This window comes from Pelodiscus sinensis, chromosome 1 (assembly GCF_049634645.1).
Source record: "Pelodiscus sinensis isolate JC-2024 chromosome 1, ASM4963464v1, whole genome shotgun sequence".
Taxonomy (NCBI): Eukaryota; Metazoa; Chordata; order Testudines; family Trionychidae; genus Pelodiscus; species Pelodiscus sinensis.
In genome coordinates, this window is record NC_134711.1 from 249,989,624 (window position 1) to 250,009,573 (window position 19,950).

At 47.5% G+C, this 19,950-nt stretch overlaps 1 protein-coding gene across 2 annotated transcripts in view; it reads right to left on the reverse strand.

Moving 5' to 3' along the window:
* IPO5 (importin 5) overlaps nucleotides 1-19,950 on the reverse strand; it is a 127,367-nt gene that overhangs the window by 44,266 nt on the left and 63,151 nt on the right. For both annotated transcript variants that reach the window (XM_075918783.1, XM_006119706.4), the window contains exons 19-21: nucleotides 18,391-18,563; nucleotides 13,266-13,377; nucleotides 9,618-9,673 (exon numbers count right to left, since the gene is read on the reverse strand). In XM_075918783.1, coding sequence (XP_075774898.1) covers nucleotides 9,618-9,673; nucleotides 13,266-13,377; nucleotides 18,391-18,563 — 341 coding nt within the window. The remainder of the gene's footprint in view (nucleotides 1-9,617; nucleotides 9,674-13,265; nucleotides 13,378-18,390; nucleotides 18,564-19,950) is intronic.

Genomic DNA, 19,950 nt, shown 5'->3' on the forward strand with positions numbered 1-19,950 from the left:
CCGAATTCAGGGAATGGCGTTCGTCAATTTCATTTAATCCCCTCCCTGTTTGAGGGGATTAGGTAGGGGAGAATGCGTTTTTGCAGTGTGCTTCGTTTTGCATGATCTCTTCTTGTGTTGAGGCCACAGGTTCCAGAATTGCCATGGGGGAGAGGGAGTGGAGGGCATTGGTGGCATCCATTGAACCACGGCTGCTCTGGTAAGTCGAGCTCATCAGAATTAAACAACTGCCCCAATGCCTCTGTGCGTGGGGATAGCTGTGGTGAGAAAACCCCTAAGTCATCATCCCCATCAGTTGATAAGGGGGAAGGTGATGCTGTGTAATAGGATAGTGGTGAATGAGGTTGTTTGTCATTACTAAAAAATGGGGAGTTTAAAGTTGGAGATCACAAGGTCTCTGTGCTTCCTACAGATAATAGTAGGAATGCGAGGTGCTGAAAGTGCCCTTGCTATAAAAGATGAGTGTGCCTGCGGCACCACAGGAGCAGAACACACAGCGTGAGGCGTTATGGGCAGTGAAGGGGGGGCCGTGCCATGCGACTGCCTTGTCAGCTGCTGCGGTGCCATAACTGCTTACAGTGCCGCTGTACTCTGCACAGTGCCAGTCAGCTCCGTGACGAGCTTTATGAGGCTTGCAGCCTCTGGTTGGGCACCCTGTGTGGCACCTTTATGGTGAGCATGGGGTGCACCTGAGGAACCTGGTCTTTCGTAGGCATGGAGGCGTGGCTTGTCAGGGTTAGCCAACTGCCTCAATTGAGCACCATTTTGGCGAGTGTGGGTTTTGTAGAAGTGAGGTGGCCCATTTCTTTGGGGATTTAAGCGGTTTATTCCCTTTGTCCTTGGTGGTCTGCCTCGAGCCTGGATCTGAGGAAAGGCGTTTGCCCTTATCTGTAAGGATCATTTTTAAACGGAGGTGTTTGTCTCTCCCTCTCCATGCGTGTGCTTTTAATTTGGTGCAGTGTGGACAGTCCCGTTGGGAGTGGGAGTTCCGCAGGAACTTAATGCATTTGTCGTGGTCATCCGAGGCCTGCATTGCGTCATTGCAGTCTGTACAGCGTTTGAAGCTGGGTGAGCCCATCAGCTTTTGTGTTTGTGTGTATGTTCACAAAACTACTGGGGGGGGGACACAACAACAAAAACCCCACTTACAATAAACTAATCTATCTCTGGAATAGATGAGGAACAAGGAGCACTGCAGAGGTCCGTCTGAAGCGGGGGACAGTATAAAGGAACTGAAGGGACTGTGGCCGCACATGCATGATGGTGCCTGGGGGGAGGGGAGAACACCCAAGTGCAGTCCCCCAATGCACTGCTATTAAAAATCCACTCAGGCACTGCGATGCACCTATGCCTGCTGCAGGGTACCCAAGGGACTTCTCTTGAAGAACAAGAAGAAGTTACTCACCCTGTGAAGTAATGATTGTTCTTCAAGATGGGCCCCGTGGGTGCTCCACTCCAGGTGTCTGGTCCCATCCCAGCTCTGCGAATTGGAGAGCAATCAGAGCTGTGGTCCGCCAGACCGCACATGTGTGGCTGTTCACGCCTTTGATGTGTTGCACACGGTCCGGCTTGCTCAATTCCTCTCAGCTGCTTCTTGAAATGAGAAAAATAAAAATTCCAGAGCGGGGAGGAAGGGAGGGTCATGGAGCACCCACGGGGCACATCTCGAAGAATAATCATTACTTCACAGGGTGAGTAACTTCTTCTTCGAGTGGCCCCGTGGGTGCTCCACTCCAGGTGACTTCACAGCAGTACTCGAACACTTCAGCTTTCTGGAATTAAGGTTTTTGAATATGGGAAAGAAGTGCTGTAGCCACTGAGGAATTGGCAGCAAATTGGTTTACTACAGCATAATACCTCATAAAAGTAGAATGAGAGGACCATGTTGCTGCTCGACAAATGTCTCTAAATGGAACACCTCTGAGAAAAGCTGTAGTCGTGTCTACTGCTCTCGTAGAATGGGCCTTTGGAGAACACACAAGAGGTGTGTTATGTATGGAGTAACAGGTTGTAATACACAACACTATTAATCTTGCAATCCGTTGGGAAGTAATAGGTTGTCCCTTGGATCGATCCGCTAACAACACTATTAGGCGGTCCGATTTCCTAAAGTGTCACGTTCTTTCGCTATAAAAAGCTAATGCCCTCCTCACATTGAGTGTGTGCAGCACTGAGTCTTCCCTTGAAGCATGAGGTTTGGGATAGAAACAGGGAAGAACAACTGGCTCGTTGATGTGGAAATCCAAACAAACTTTCGGAACAAATGCTGGATGAGATCTCAAAGTTACCGACTCCTTAGTAAAAATCGTGTAAGGAGGTGATGACATGAACGCAGCTATTTCTCTCACTCTGCAGCTCAATGTAATGGCAAGCAGAAAAAGCAATTTTGTGGTCAGAAGCTGTAATGGTATTGTGGATAACGGTTCAAGGGGGGAGGAGACACGCCCTATCACGGAATCCAGAATGAAGTCCAGATTCCAGGAAGGTGGTCGTCATGGTGGGTTGAAGTTCGTAAGTCCTTTTAGGAATCTCTTTGTGATGGGATGAGCAAATACAGAAAACCCGTCCTGACCCCGGTGAAAAGCACTAATTGCTGCTAAATGCACTAACAGCGAGGCTATTGCAAGGCCCATGTCGTGGAGGTGCAAAATATAATCAAGCACAGTAAACTTCCGATAATCCAGCACCTTTAGGACCCAGGGGGTACCGGATTATCAGATATGCCGGACTATCAGAAGGGGAGGCTATGAAGGGTCTGGAGTGGGATGGGAGGGGATGCCATCCCAGACCCTTCATAGCCCCCCCTTACGATGGTCCGGCTCTGCCCCAGGCGTCCTTGATTCAGCCGCTGCTGGTCAGTTTCAGCAGCAACTGAATCGGGGATGCCTGCAATAGAGCAGCTGGGGTGCTGCCAGGTTGGTCCCGTAGCGCTGCCCCTCGGGGCTGTGGGACCAACCCGGCAGCACCACAGCTGCTCTTGGGGACACCTGGGGCAGACCAGCTGGAGTGCTGCCGGGTTGGCCCCCAGCTGCTCTGCCCCAGAGGTCCCCGATTCAGCCGCTGCTGAAACAGATCAGCGGCTGATTCTGGGAAGCCCGGGGCAGAGCAGCTCTGCCCCAGGTTTCCCGGAATCAGCCGCTGATCTGTTTCAGCAGCGGCTGAATCGGGGACCTCTGGGGCAGAGCAGCTGGGGTGCTGCCGGGTTGGTCCCGCAGCGCCGAGGGGCGGCGCTACGGGACCAACCCGGCAGAACCCCAGCTGCTTTGTCCCAGGCATCCCCAAGAGCAGCTGGGGTGCTGCCGGGTTGGTCCTGCAGCCCCGAAGGGCAGCGCTACGAGACCAACCCGGCAGCACCCCAGCTGCTCTGCTCCCGGCTTCCCCGATTCAACTGCTCGTCAGTTTCAGCAGCAGCTGAATGGGGGAAGCCTGTCCGGCTGCCCCAGCACTTCCGGGTTCCTGATGGTGCTGGACCATCAGGAGTCCCGGAGCATTGGATGCCGGACTAATGGAGCTTTATTGTATCTGGGATATTCTTGCCACGTGAGAGTTCCTGACATCACTGACACCACGCTTCAAACCTGGTCCACTTGGCGAGATGGTCTTTCGAATAGAATCCTTTTGTACTATGTACTAATACTTGTTTGACTCCGAGCATGAGCGTTCGACTGGGTTGAACCAGCGAGCATTCTCGCAGTGAGGTGTAAGGTTTTGGATGACAAAGGGAGCCGCTGTCTTGAGTCAGAAGGTTTGGAAGCAGAGGAAGGGTGATGGACATCTGGTGGAGTATTGAATACCAAGGCTGCTGTGGCCAAGCTGGGGCTATGAGGAATACTCGAGTCCTTTCCATAGTGATCTTTTCCAGGATTCTGGGAACTAAGGACACTTGGGGGAAAAAGGCATATAGTAATGACGTTCCCCAATTGCGAAAAGCATCTCCTAAGGAATGGCATCCGATCCCTGCCCTGGAGCAACTGGGGCACTTGGTGTTGGCCGCAGTAGCGAACAGGTCTATCAAGGGGAACCCCCATTGCAAATACAATTCAGAATGTCCGTGCGAAGTTCCCACTCGTGGCCGTGGGGAAAACAGCCTGCTGAGTGAGTCTGCAATAGTATTCTGGATGCCGGGCACGTAGGTGGGTGTCAGGATGGTATGGATGCAGATACACCATTTCCACAAGCACATCGCTTCTATACAGAGGGATTGTGATCGAGCCCCTCCCTGTCTGTTTACGTAGTATATGGTGGCAATACTATCCGTAAGGATTCTGATGGTCGTATTCCTTATATGGGACTGAAAATAATGACATGCGTGACGCACTGCTCTTAACTCGAGAACGTTGATGTGTAAGAGCATCTCCTGCATAGACCAGCAACCTTGAACTGTCTTGTCATCCATATGCGCTCCCCAACCAGTAAGAGACGCATCCGTTATTTGCTTCGACGGTTGTGGGTGGTGAAAGGGAATGCCCGCTGTAAGATTGGTCGGCTTGGTCCACCATTGCAGGGATTGTTGTACATGTGGTGGTATCACAACCACCTTGTGAATGCTGTCCCTCACTGGAGTGTATACTATAGCCAGTCAGTGTTGGAGGCAGCGAAAATGTAACCTTGCGTTTTGAACAATAGTTGTTGAGGCAGCCATGTGTCCCAGTAGTTGTAATGACACTGACGGGAATCATCGGGGCATGCGTCAGCATGTGAACAAGATCTCAAATGGCAGCGAAACGTTCGGCAGGTAAGTAAGCGCACGCTGTTTTCAAGTCAAGCCTCGCCCCTACGAAAATCAGATCTTGTGTAGGTTCTGGCGAGGATTTCTGCATGTTTATGAGGAGACCCAGAGAGTGAAAGACCTGAGAGGCTGTTGTCACCATGTGTTTGGCCTCTGAATATGTTAGGTCTCTTATGAGGCAATTGTCCAAGTATGGGAAAATTGTCCCTCCCAGTCTGCGCAAGTGGGCAGCTACTACCACCAAGGTTTTGGTGAAAACCCTGGGTGCGCATGCCAACCCGAAAGATAGTACTCTGTACTGAAAATATTCTTGGCCTAGCTGGAAACTGAGAAAACACCTGCGTGCCACATGGATTGCTGTGTGGAAGTAGGCGTCTTACAGGTCGAGGACTGCAAACCAGTCCCCCTTGTTCAACGACGGAATGATGGCATTTAGGGTCACCATCTTGAAACAGTGTTTCCTGAGATAACGGTTTAACCTGAGTAGGTCCAAAATGCGTCTCCATCTTCCAGTCTTCTTTGAGGTAAGGAAGTACCAGGAATAAAATCCTTTCCCCCAAAACTGACTTGCTACCCTCTATTGCACCGATATTCAGAAGGTGCTGAACTTCTTGCTTCAGCAAATGTTCGTGAGAGGGGTCCCTGAAAGGGACGGGGTAGGAAGGGTGGTAGGGGGAATGTATAGAAAGGGGATGGAGACACCAGATTGTACCACTTCCAGTACCCACTTGTCCGTGGTGATATTGGACCTGTGAAGATGGTACTGTTTTAAGCGATGGTGAAACAGGTGTAAAGAATTTTGTGGTACATTGAATGTGGGAATCGTGCTTGCATCCTCGATGGAAAAGTCAAATTTGCTGCTTTGGTGCAGATTGATTGGACGAATGGTTCGGCTGAGATCTCTTACACTGAGGACACTGTCGGAAGCGCTGATTGTCTTGGGTACGCAGTTGATTCTTATTGAATGCGTAATCGTACCTTCGTTGGTAAGGGTAGTAGCGCTTATGCATATAGGGAGGTGTGTACATTGCCAAGGTATGTAAAGTGGCACGGGAGTCTTTGCCAGAATGGAGAACTTTGTCGGTGTTACTAGCGAAGAGCTTTTGCTTATTAAAGGGTAGTCTTCAACTTTATTTTGAAGCTCCCGTGGGGCTCCTGCAGAAAGACCGTCTCATTGCGACCCCTGTAGCTGTAGCCCATGCAGCCGTGTTGGCCACATCCATGGCCATCTGCAAAGTAGTATTACAGGCTATATATCCCTCTTGGACTATTGCCTTCAGCAAGGGTTTCTTGGCATCAGGGAGATATTGTAGTAGCTCTGTAAACGTCGAATAATTATCAAAATTGTGGTTAGAAAGGTGGCCCATATAGTTTGCGATTCGTAATAATAACGTAGCCGAAGAGTAAACCTTTCTTCCAAAAACATCAAGTTTTTTATTATCCTTGTCTTGGAATGCATTTTTATATTGGGGAACTTTAGCTCTATGTTGTACCGCATCAACAACAAGGGAATTGGGTTGAGGGTGGTTGAAAAGGAAATCCAGTCCTCTAGCGGGTACAAAATACTTCCTATCAACCCTCTTACTAGTTGGGGCAGCCAATTTAGGGGTCTGCCATATTTTGTCTGCCACTTCCATGATGGCCTCATCAATAGGAAGGGCGATCTTTGCCCACTGTTGTTGCCGTAGATTCTTCAAAAGACAATGTTTCTTTACTGGTATGTCTGTTAATTGTATCTCCTATGTGTTCGCAACTCTCTGGATCCTGGAACTGCTTCAGGTCATCCAAGGGAGGGGTGTCATCTGGAACAGATGAGAAGAGGAGGAACAGTCGGCTGGGGGAATGTGTGGTTGAGGATCTTCTGTATCGGACAATTGGCCCTCTTCTGGTTCCGAATGATCCTGATGGATGGTTAAGTTTCCGATGGAGGCGGACAAAACAATTGCTGTGGATGGTCAGGTAAGTGTTACGCACTGGGTAACGGATGGGTACATGAAGAGCCTCTATAGGATAGGATAGTATGGCCAGGGTGGGGGTGGTCATAATCATCCCTGTAGTAGCGGCCATAGTAGTGGTCTGACGGCGCTGGTGAAGAATATCTGGAAGATCTTGAACTGCGGATGTAGTAGACCCGACATGGTGACCGTCTCAGTGATCTGTGCCTTGGTGAACTCATGGGGGAGAGAGAACGCGATAGAGAGCGTCTTGATTCTATATAAACTGTGTCCTCCTGTGAGGGTCTTTTAAGTAGCTGGTAAGAAGGCGAGAGGCTATAGTCCCGGTGCCGTTAGTATCTGGGTGGAGAAGGAGACGGTCCCGGGAAGAAGGTAGGCGACAGGGATAATGCCCTATAGATTTCCCCGCAGCTTTACAAGGCAGTGAAGCCTTGTCAATGAGCTCGGGGCTGAACCTGGCTGCGGTCTCGATGGAGCCACACATGGGGGCAGTGATGGCAGTGCCGAGGAGAAGCCCGGTGCTGGCGGATCAGAGAACGCCTGCGGTGCCACTTGGGACGTTTGCCGGCTTGGCACCAGGGGATTTAAAAGCGCCTCAGCCAGTGCCGCTAGAGCAGCCATTCGCTAGCCATCAAATAGAGGCAGCAAGAGGGGAAATAGGGAGGTACTTCAAAGAGGCAGTGCCACTTGGAGCCTGGGGTTAGCTGGGGACTCCCCAGCTGACCCCGGGCTCTGTGTGGCATGACAGCTTTGAAATGTACAGGAGTCCCCAATGGGGGCTCTTGTGCATTTTCAAAGAGGAAGCACAGCATGGAGCCCGGGGCTAGTGTGGGACTCCGAGTCCCCTGCTGACCCCAGGCTCCATGCAGGTGCTTCTGCTTTGAGCCCGGAGTCAGCAGGACTTCCCGCTGGCCTTGGGCTCAACGTGGCATTTCAAAGGTATAACACAGACTACTCGACTAGTAAATTGATCGCTAGTTAATGTCCCTAACCCATACGCCTGCCCTGATCCTGCACCCCAATCCCCTTCCCCAAGGCATCACCCAAACCCTCTATCCCCTTCACTCAGGTCACAACTCCCTCCCAGACCCTGCACCCCTTCCTAGAGCCCTCCCAGGCAAGAATGCTCTTCTGCACCAATACTCCCTCCTGGGCTCTGTACCCCATGCCTCTGCCCCATATCACAACCCCTTACTTTCAGCCAAACTCCCTCTGACTCCATACCCCCTCCTGTACCCCAGTCTCCTACCCCAAGCTCCGTTCTGCACCCAACCTCGGTCCCAGACCTCAAATCTCCTTGGTAGAAATGTGGCCCTTGACAGCACTTGCCAAAATCTTGGCATTGCCCCCCATTAACAATTATTGCCCACCCCTGGTCTAAGTCTAAGGACTTAGTCAACTGTTCTGAGTGTTAGATATAAAGCATGATTGACTAAATCTGAGGAGCTGCCTCCATCAGAGGCTTCCCCTCTAAGTCCTTTCAGGTTCAACAGTCTGTACTCAGGGACTGATGACCACGTTATACATGATGGCACTGAAGGAAGCAAATGGCTTGCAGCCTGCCTGACCTTAAGTCATGTAGCTACTTGCATCAGCACCACATCACAGGCGCAAAAAGGACAAAAATGAAAAAATGGTGACCAAATGGGCCGACAAAATATGGCCTGCAGGCTGGATGTGGTCTGCCAAGATCCAGCCTGCAGACACTACAGGGACCCCAGACAGGCTCCCCTACCTGCCTCGCTCCACCTGCACGCTGCCCAGAAATGCAGCTGTGAGGCGTTTTTTCTTTAAAAACCGTGAGTCTGGAGGGGAGGGGGCAAGCTTTAGGTGTTACTCCTGTTCCTAGCACAATCCCACTAGTCGTCCAATGGGAGCTGCCTGTTTCAACAGCAGGTAGCCATGAAGCACAAGGGCTCCAGAGCACATGGCTGCAACCTGTGTGGGGGCAGGGAGGGAGGTTGATTCAGGAACTACTGCTGGCTGGTAAGTCTCCTGGAAAAGCCTACCTCTGGCACCCTGGTCCCTCCCTTCCCCAACATTCTTCTCCTTTACTCCACATATCCAAAATCCTCTGCCTCCCTCCTGTACTCATATCCCCTCTCAGATCTGCCATCCAGTCCCCTGCCCCAGATCACAGTTCACTCCTGCCCTAGCTCACAACCCAAATTGCTGCACCCCCTCCTGTACCCCCAATTCCCTGCCCTAGGTCACAATCCAACTCCCTCTACCCCAGTCCAGTGCTTCAGGTCTCAACTGCCTCCTTCACCCAAACTTCTTCTCACCCAAAGCTCCCTTCTGCACCCAACCTCCATCCCAGACTCCGCACCTCCTCCATTAATACCATGGAAGCGTGTGGCCCTCAACCACTTTCCAAATTCGTGGAGTGTCTCCTTCCCCCATCAAAAATCAATGCCCACCCTGGGTTAGACAGATGTCTATCAGGGATGATCTAGAACTGTAGTGTCCAACCAGTTCCAAACTAGCCACACAACTGGCCAGATAGCCACGTGACTAGGGGCTAGCGTGTTGGACACTACAGACGTAGATGGTACTTGGTCCTGCCATGAGGACATGAGACCTCCCGAGGCACCTTCCAGTTCTAGTATTCTACAATTCTATATGAAAGCCCTTCAAAAGAGGAAACAGGTATTAGGAAAAGCGCTACTCTAAACCTGTTCCATCATCAGTATATATCTTTAAGTTCCACAATATGGTGTAGCACCAATAGACAATGTTTTCTAGAAACTTCTGAAGAAACATGTCAAAGATGCACTTCTGCAAAACTCGGGATTCAGGGGGGTACATCTCAATTGTTGCTGTTTGTTTCAATTCAGCAACATGTTACTGCCATGTAATGTCAGTCTCTACATACTTGCTGCTCTGGAATTTGACTTTTTTTCTAAACAAACTCAAAAAGGGAAATTACTTACTTCATCTTGTAAAGACTCTTCAACTTGTTCATCATAGTCTTCATCTTGTCTTTTCACTAAATTTAAAAGAAATAAATGGCAGAGAGAAAGGAGGATCAGGGTAAAACTGGGAAGCAAGGTCAAATCAGGATCTTAGATGCCTATATACACAAATGTGAGAAGTACGGGTAATAAGCAGGAAGAACTGGAAGTGCTAATAAGTAAGTACAATTATGACATTGTTGGCATCACAGAAACTTGGTGGGATAATACACATGATTGGAATGTTCGTATAGAAGGGTACAGCTTGCTTAGGAAGGATAGACAGGGAAAAAAGGGAGGAGGTGTTGCCTTATACATTAAAAATGAACACACTTGGAGTGAGGTGGAGATGGACATAGGAGATGGAAGTGTTGAGAGTCTCTGGGTTAGGCTAAAAGGGATACAAAACAAAGGTGATGGCATGCAAGGAGTCTACTACAGGCCACCTACCCAGGTGGAAGAAGTGGATGAGGCTTTTTTTAAACAACTAACAAAATCATCCAAAGCCCAAGATTTGGTGGTGATGGGGGACTTCAACTATCCAGATACATATTGGGAAAATAACATAGCGGGGCACAGACTATCCAATAAGTTCTTGGACTGCATTGGAGACAACTTTTTATTTCAGAAGGTTGAAAAAGCTACCGGGGGGAAGCTGTTCTAGATTTGATCCTAACAAATAGGGAGGAACTGGTTGAGAATTTGAAAGTGGAAGGCAGCTTGGGTGAAAGTGATCATGAAATCCTAGAGTTCACAATTCTAAGGAAGGGTAGAAGGGAAAACAGCAAAAGAGAGAATGGATTTCAGGAAGGAGGATTTTGGGAAGCTCAGAGAGCTGATAGGTAAGGTCCTATGGGAATCAAGACTTAGGGGAAAAACAACTGAGGAGAGCTGGCAGTTCTTCAAAGGGACATTGTTAAGGGCCCAAAAGCAAGCTATTCCGATGTGTCTGAAAGATAGAAAATATGGCAAAAGACCACCTCGGCTTAACCACGAGATTTTGCATGATCTAAAAATAAAAAAGGAGTCTCATAAAAAATGGAAAGTAGGACAAATTACAAAGGATGAATACAGGCAAACAGCACAGGAATGCAGGGGCAAGATTAGAAAGGCAAAGGCAAAGAATGAGCTCAAACTAGCTACAGGAATAAAGGGAAACAAGGAGACGATTTATAAATACATTAGAAGCAAGAGGAAGACCAAGGACAGGGTAGGCCCACAAGTCAGTGAAAAGGGAAAAACAGTAACAGGAAACTTGGAAATGGCAGAGATGCTCAATGACTTCTTTGTTTCGGTCTTCATCGAGAAGTCTGAAGGAATGCCCAACATAGTGAATGCTAGTGGGAAGGGGGTAGTTTTAGATGGTAAAAATAAAAAAATAAGTTAAATCTCACTTAGAAAATTTAGATGCCTGTAAGTCACCAGGGCCTGATGAAATGCATCCTACTCAAGGAGCTGATAGAGGAGGTATCTGAGCCACTAGCTATCATTTTTGGAAAATCATGGGAGACCGGAGAGATTCCAGAAGACTGGAAAAGGGCAAATATAGTGCCCATTTATAAAAAGGGAAATAAGAACAACCCAGGAAGCTACAGACCAGTTAGTTTAACTTCTGTGCCAGGGAAGATAATGGAGCAGGTAATTAAGGAAATCATCTGTAAACACTTGGAAGGTGGCAAGGCGATAGGGAACAGCCAGCATGGATTTGTAAAGAACAAATCATGTCAAACCAATCTGATAGCTTTCTTTAATAGGATAATGAGTCTTGTGTATAAGGGAGAAGCGGTGGATGTGGTATACCTAAACTTTAGTAAGGCATTTGATATGGTCTTGTGTGATATTCTTATCAATAAATTAGGTAAATACAATTTAGATGGGGCTACCCATTTAGATGGGTGCATAACTGGCTGGATAACCGTACCCAGAGAGTAGTTATTAATGGTTCACAATCCTGCTGGAAAGGCATAACAAGCTGTTTTGGGACCAGCTCTGTTCAATATCTTCATCAACGATTTAGATATTGGCATAGAAAGTACGCTTATTAAGTGTGCAGATGATACCAAGCTGGGAGGGGTTGCGACTAATCTGAAGGATAGGGTCATAATTCAAAATGATCAGGACAAATTGGAGAAATGGTCTGAGGTAATCAGGATGAAGTTTAATAAAGACAAATGCAAAGTGCTCCACTTAGGAAGGAACAATCAGTTTCATATATACAGAATAGGAAGCGACGGTCTGGGAAGGAGTATGGCAGAAAGATCATGGGGTTATAGTGGACCACAAGTTGAATATGAGTCAGCAGTGTGATGCCGTTGCAAAGAAAGCAAACATGATTCTGGGATGCATTAACAGGTGTCTTGCTCACAACACAAGAGAAGTCATTCTTCCGCTCTACTCTGCGCTGGTTAGGCCTCAATTGGAGTATTGCGTTCAGTTCTGGGCACCGCATTTCAAGAAAGATGGAGAAATTGGAGAGGGTCCAGAGAAGAGCAACGAGAATGATTAAAGGTCTAGAGATCATGACCTATGAGGGAAGGCTGAAGGAATTGGGTTTGTTTAGTTTAGAAAAGAGAAGATTGAGGGGGAACATGATAGCAGTTTTCAGATATCTAAAAGGGTGTCATAAGGGGAAGGGAGAAAACTTGTTCATCTTGGCCTCTGAGGATAGAACAAGCAGCAATGGGCTTAAACTGCAGCAAGGGAGGTTTAGGTTGGACATTAGGAAAAAGTTCCTAACTGTCAGGGTGGTTAAACACTGGAATAAATTGCCCAGGGAGGTTGTGGAATCTCCATCTGTGGAGATATTTAAGAGTAGGTTAGATAAATGTCTATCAGGAATGGTCTCGACAGTATTTGGTCCTGCCATGAGGGCAGGGGGCTGGACTTGACTTCTCGAGGTCCCTTCCAGTCCTAGTATTCTATGAAATGCAAACTATAAGGTCTAGCTGTTTCCCTTAGGACCCACTCCTGGAAAAAGTGCAGAAACAGCTGACAAAAATGCAGTAATGGATAAAAGAGAACCCCAGAAACAGTTGCAGAGTGAAGCACTCAGCACCTTCTGTCAGAGGGACCTGAAGGAGACTTTGGACAAGTAAGGAAAATGTACAGAACAGATTAGGTGTGAGTACGTGCGGGACATGGGAGAAAAGCAACCTTGGTCAGGGAAAAGTGACTAGACTAGAAAAGATGGGAAAATGGATACCAAAAGCAGTAACTGCTGTAAGATTTTTTTTTTAAGATTTAAAGTCAGCAGAATTCTGTTTTTGCAGATTTAAGTCCAGAAGAGAGAGTTCTGATCATCTAGTCTGACTGACTTAGAATATCATTTAGTGAAATTCTGCATCAACTTTTGATTGAACAGCAGCATTTTTTGGAAAAAAAATTCAAATGGTGAAGAATACATTCTTTGGTAAACTGTTTAAAAAGAGTCAATTACTAATTCCAGTTTGCACCTAGCTGGAATGCATTTATTTTCAGGCTTACCACTGCGGATTTCAAGGTAAGGTATCTCAAATGAGGATAACAGAATAAGCATTCACTATGAGAGGTTTAGAATCTCTGCTTTAAAGAGCTGTCTTTAGTGCAAATCATGAAGCAATTCTAACATGAAAGGTGGGACTAACTTACCCTGTCTTAACTCTTGATTTTTAAAGTGCTCTTCTAGTTTTCCTTTCAATATTCCTCCAAGTTCTTCAAAGTGTTCATTGTTAAGGCATCCATCTCCCATTACCTCAATACACTAAAGAAATACAGTATGTTCAAAACAGAAGTTTAATATTAAACACAATTTAAAGAGTGGCAATGAAATTAACATGTTGAAATCACTGAAGAGAGCAATACTGCAGATTACCACTGACCCAACAGCAAACTTCTTTAAACCCAATACAAGAATTTACATATTAATTCTAGACTTATAAAATTAAGAGATTGACATTTCACAGATTAGATCATATTATAAGTAAAATGGTTTAATTTTTGTCTAGACTTTTGTTCAACATTCAGTATTCATGATTTTAAATAAATAGTACCTAATTTGGAAAATAACTATTCATAAAAGTCAATGGATATTTTCAATAATTAGCTATGAAAATGAGACATTAAAATAACAAAATACACAGTTAAGTTACAGGCCCCTGACATAAAAAAAAGTTCTTTCCAAACTTTTCTTCAAGATGTGTTTCTCATGTCCATTCCAATAGGTATGCCTATGCCATGTGCATGATTGTTTGAAGGTTCCCCTCAGCGGTACCAGTTGGGTCTGCTACGGAGCCCCCTAGAGTGGTGACCACATGGCATGATAGATAGGGCTCTGCTGACCCACCATCCATCCAATTTCTTCCTGCTGCTCAAAAGGACCTCTAACCCAGTCTGAGCACTGGATCTCTAGTTGGTTCAACCATGGACTTCCATGTCAGGAGGTAGTGGGACTCCAGGTTGGGGTGCTACAATCGACTGTGGTCCTGAGTGATGAGATCAGGATAGAAAGGGAAGACTACTGGCCTGTCTACCGATTGGTTCACCTTGCTGCTGTAGCCATGTGAATGAGTCCTGTCGAATCTTAAAGACATATATAGTAGCAGGAAGGGGGAGAATGTGTACAGCAGGTAACTGGACCATGCTACGTGAAACGCATTTACCATGAAACCACAACTCAATCCAAAAGGAGCAGAATTCTTGTTCCTTGTTGTTAAGAAGTTCATTTGGGGATGATTCAATCTCTAGAAGACAGGGGTGATGCCTGCCTTGAGGGACCAATGATGGAGCATTTGATGTGGTTGGCTGGTTGTTTTGCACCCCTGGCAGGTCTGAGGCACCCAGGTAGATGCAGTGATCTATAAAAAATTCCTACAGCAGAGGGGAGAGGAGTGAGCACTACCCTGTCTCTTTATACAGAACAGTGTTGCAGTATTATCTGTCAGTACCGAGATGCACTTACCCTGTAGTTGGGAAAGAAAGGTCTGGCAAGCAAGGCGAACCCACCTGAGCTCTCTGATATGGATGTGCAGAGATAGCCCAGAAGTGCCTCCTAACCCTTCTTTGATGCATCCATGACCAGAGAGGGCTGGGGAGGTTGGCTAAGGGCACTCCTGCACAGCCAGATTTGAGAATTGACAAAGGGAAGGTGACTAGACAGTCCAGCAAATCCCTGTTGGGCTTGTACAACCTGGCCTGTAAGGGATGGAGGCAGTGTCTGGTGTGATGCACAATACACACTCGGGCAACCCACCATGTGCCTAAGGAGCCTCATGGAGTTCATTGCTGTGGTGGTGGGAAACTTCTGGAAACTGCCAACAAGATCAATGAGCACATGAAAGTAGGGCTTGGGCAGTTAGGCTCTTGTACCTATGGAATCCAGGAGGGCCCTAATGAACTCTATCTTATATTAGGACTAGTGTGAATGTACATACGTTGACTAGTTCGGTGAAGGTGTCTGAGATCCAGGCCATGGGATTAAGGATGTAACAGTGTAGTTAATCAATAAGGAAAAGCTTACTGCTGAATGCTATAGACTACACACATTTCCTCTCCCCAATCTTGCCAGTACATTTTAGCAGGCTGGCCAGCAGCCGGTTTGCGCCGGGTCTGGGATCTACTTACACCCACTGCAGCTCTGCATTTAAAGCATATTAGGAGACGGGCGGGCAGGCAGCCCAGCTCAGTTCCAGCTTGTGCCAGATCCAAGAGCTCAGACGGCACCCTGCACAGGAGTTGCTGCCACTCCACACTGCTGCCTCTGTATCAGAGGCAGCTGCATGGGGCCACAGGCAGCCAGTCTGTGAGGGGAGCTGGTTTTTAAAGTGGCTCCCCTCACGGACCAGCTCCTGCCTGGACACCACACTGCTGCCTCTGATACAAAGGCAGTAGTGCGGAGTGGCAGGGGACTCCTCAGTAGTAAGGCAGGAGAGCGCCAGCTGCCAGCACTACCCCCAGGTACTATAAACTAGTTGAGTAACCAATGAGAATTAATGAGGTTGATCGACTATTCAATTAACCAATATTTAACATCCCTACACAGGATCTTGAACTTATTCCTGCTATTGGCCCTTGATGAGCCAGTCATCCATGTATGGGATGAGACCATAAGAAACTTGAACATTATGAACACGGAAGTCTAAAATAGGTTTGAGCTCACATTGGCTTTAGGGATAAGGAAGTATCAAGAATAGAAAAAACCCTGCCCCAAACTCCTGAGGAACCTTCTCCATTGCCCCCAATGTGTAGACCAATTGCACCTTCTGAATGAGGAGTTGCTCTTGAGAAGGGTTGCTGAAGAGGGACAGGGAACATTGGGGGGTGGGAGGGCAAAGAATTGCATAGAATATCCCATCTCTCCTGTGCTCAAGACCCAGCAATCTGTGGTAATCTGGGCCCAGGTACACCAGAAGTGGGATAGAATGCACGTTCAAAAAGTGAGTGTAAAGTCAGTGGGCTGTTTCGAATGGCCATGATCTTGGTCAGAGGAGGATTGTGAAGGCTGCCTCTTATGATTGTTTCCGCCCTCCCTGTAATTATAGCCCTGCCTAAGGGAACCTGGGTAAAGGCATGCAGGGCTTCCAGAGGTGCTAGTATGTGAAGAGTGATTTGAGAGTAGCCCAAAAGTTCTTCAGTCTGTGCAGTCTGGTTTGGTCTTGAATCATGTTCTGGACTTCTGTCAGGACCTGTAGTGTATTATGATGGCTGTGGCCATGCCACTGAGTCAGCTGAGTCCATAGCCACATGGAGAGAAAGGTGCAAGCTACAGTTCTACCCTCTTCAACAACTGTGGAAAACTCCTGTTGAGACTCAGCTGCAAGGAAGTCTTGGAACTTGGACAGTGTGATCAAGAAGTTGTATGTTTATCAGCTCAACACCACCTGTTGGTTTGATATGTGGCACTGGAGCCCTCCGGACCAGTAAACCTTTCAAACAGAGATCCAGCTTTCTTCCTCATTCTTCAGAGGTAGCCCTGGCTAACCCTGTCTCTCCTTATAGCAGGCAGCACTGAGCACAAAAGGGCGCTGACTGGGGATGAATGAACTAATGTTTGTACACCTGTTGTGGACAAAGCAGCAACTCTCAAACACCTCAGCTATTAGTGGTACTGAGGTCTGGGTTTGCCAGAGCACCTTTGTGGTGGTCTGGATTGTTCTGATTAATGGCAGTGCCACTCTAGAGGACCTTTGGGGGTGAATATGTTCACCACAGATTTCGATTCTTCCACCATTTCTCAATCAGCACATTAAAACTGCAAACAACCTGTCTAAGAAGATCCTGACGCACCTTAGAGTCTGGGGCTGGAAGAAATGATGAAATGTCTACTAGTGCCTCATCTGGTGAGGAGGAAGAGGCTCTCTGAACAGGGTCTTCTGGCTCCCTGGTGTACTCTGAGATACCTACTGCCAGAGACTCTTCCACCTAGTAAGACAGTGGCACTGACCGTCCTTTTGGTTGTCCAGGGTGACAGACACGGCCAGAAAACAATAGCAGACTGAGGAGACCTACGTAGCTCTTGACACTGAGCCCTGACCCTTCTCAAGGTGCCCAGAAGTCCCACTGTACCATGGCCTGCTATTTTGGGGGGCCAGGACATGTGGTGCCAGGGCTGGTGCCACAGGAAGGGCTCCTGAAGGCATCTATTCCAGCCTTGTGCTGCACTGTGGGAAGTGCTAGTACAGATGCTGACAGCAGTCTGGCTGAAAGCCTGAGATTGCGCTCTCACAGGCCACCCAATCATGGTGATCACATTCCAGGCCTCTTCAAAACTGTGTAGTGCAGAAGGAAGAACCAGGTCCTCCTCCAACTCCCCACAAACAGGAGAGTCCACTGAGCCCTCAGGGCTGGAATACATGGCGCTGGACTGCTGCACCCTCCTTGTGGTGTCCCAATGAGAGACTCACCCCTTCTTGGCTGAAGAGTGGCCTCTGTCCACCTGCTTTCTCTTATGTGGCACTGGATATTGCAAACAGTTCTACAAAGAAGAGCTGGTCTTCTGCATCAGGGAACAGTGCCTGTGTACCTTGTGGCCCTCTCTTCTTGGCCGACGGATCACGCACAATGGCCGGTGCACAGTACACAGAAGAGGCTGGTGCTGGTTCCTGCACTGGAGGTCAGAGAGACGACTCCATAGATAGGAATTTTTAATGCTGGTCTCTCTCTGTTTGTGATTTGAAGCCCCTGCACATGCTGCACTTATTTGGTAAGTGTCCCTTGCCTAAGCATTTTAGACGAGTAGCACGAGAGTCCCTTTTGCCGCAGGAGTTGCAGTGCTTAAATCCCTGGATTGTTGCATGCCCAGGGGGAGAACTGAAGAAAAAAGGGGGGGAACCCCCCCCACAAGGAAACTTAAATTATACTTTAGCCTTTAGTACACATAGTAACTGAACAACATGAAAGGGAACAGTATACAACAAGAATAGCTAGGGATATCGTGCAAAGCAAGAGAACAAGGGCTCTAATGACCCATCACTTGGGGTAAGCAGGAACTGGATGGCCTGTGGGCTTGAAGAACCCTATATATTGTGCCATAAAGATGCCATTCTAAGGGGCTCCACAGAAGACCCTACAAGGTATCGCTAGGGGAAAAAACCTTTGGACAACTATGCACACAGCATGTGCACAAACTTATGAAAATGCACACAAGCAATCACTCAAAGAAAATTCTCCTTTACAAGCAATTTAAACTTATGGCAAGCACTACATTTCATTGATACTGTTAAAAAAATTAAAACAACAATAATCATGGCAATCATTTCTATGAAGAAAAAGAGGTCACCTTTGCAAATGAATGCATTATTTCTGAGAGTACATCTGAATCAGGTTCTGTTCCTATAGCTTTGATAAGAGCATCACACATGAAATGCCACATCTGTGTGAGATACTCTGGCCCTCGAACTCTAGCACAGTCAAGAAGAAGAGGCATAGATTCTGCTGCTGCCACACGAACACGTTTGATTATTAAGGAAATAGTGGATAATTGAGATCACAGTGAAGTTTAACTTTACCATCAGGAAACATGCTAAAAAAAAAAGGTAGAAAGTTCCCACCTTAAACTATGACCAGTCACCACCTAAGCTGAAATATATTCATTTTCACAACTCCCAGAAATTTAATCAGAGAGACTTGATGGAAAAAGTTATGTTTGCTACACAAAAGCTTTAACAAACATTTATCATGTAAAATGAAAAGAGCCATATTTTCCAAAGGAACTGGATAGCTTACAAAAATAGGCATAAAGAATATTTGTCATTTTAAGTGATTATTTTAGAACAGGGGTGGTCAACCCGTTAGAGACGAAGAGCCAAAACAGCAGTGGCTAGAGTGTGAAAAGCCATGTATTATATATTTATTTTTATATATCTATCTGTATAGGTGCTGGTACTCCGAGGGGGAAGTTGTTAATGGGGAAAAAAAGCCACGCTAGGGGTGCCCTTTAAAAGCCCAATGTCCCAGCTGCCCCAGGAAAAGGAAAAGAGGTGCATGCAATTCATTTAAGTTATGTATGTGTATATATATAAAAAAGGGGGAGAGAGAGAGAGAGAGAACGAACACACAAAATAGTGATAAAATAACATAGGACATTTCAGACAAGAGCCACTCTCACTGGGTTGAAACAGGATGTGGGGGCTCTGGGGTGGGAAAGGGTGAGAGGTGCAAGCTCTGGGAGGGAATTTGGGTGCAGGAGAAAGTAGAGAAGGCAATGCTGGCTCAGGGAGGGGGCTCCAGGCTAGAGAGTTTTGGGGTCAGGTGGACAGTGGGGTGCTGAGCAAGTCACAGGCTTGTGGATGTGAGGGTGCAGGAGTTTGGGCTGGGGTATGCAAGGGGCTCAGGGCAGGGAGGCTGGGAGTATGATGGGCTCAGGACACAGATTTGCAGTGTATGGATGGTGCAGGAGTGTTGTGGCAGAAGACTGGGGATATGGGGGTGCAGAGTTTGGGGATGTGAGAGGCTCAGGACAGGGATTTCCAGTGTATGATAGGTTTGGGTGGGTGGGTGGGTGTGTGCGTGCGCGCGCGCAGAAGTGTTATGATGCCTTGGTCGCAAATGGGGACTTGTTGGCTAGGCTTCATTTTTAAATGCGTCAAACACGACATGTTTCAGCGTTGTCTTTTTTAAGAGAGGGGCGGGGAACCTGTTTTGAGTCAGAGGTCACTGACCTACAGAAAAGTTAATCGGGGCAACACAAGTGAGATGCAAAAAAAACAACCCCTCCAAAAATCCCCCAAACTCCAACTGTGCTGGTGGGGGCAGGGAACAGGGTGCTGGGGCAGAGGTTCGTGGGGGAGAGGGGTGACCAGGGGGAGGGACCAGGATGCTGGTGGATGCTGGGGCAGGG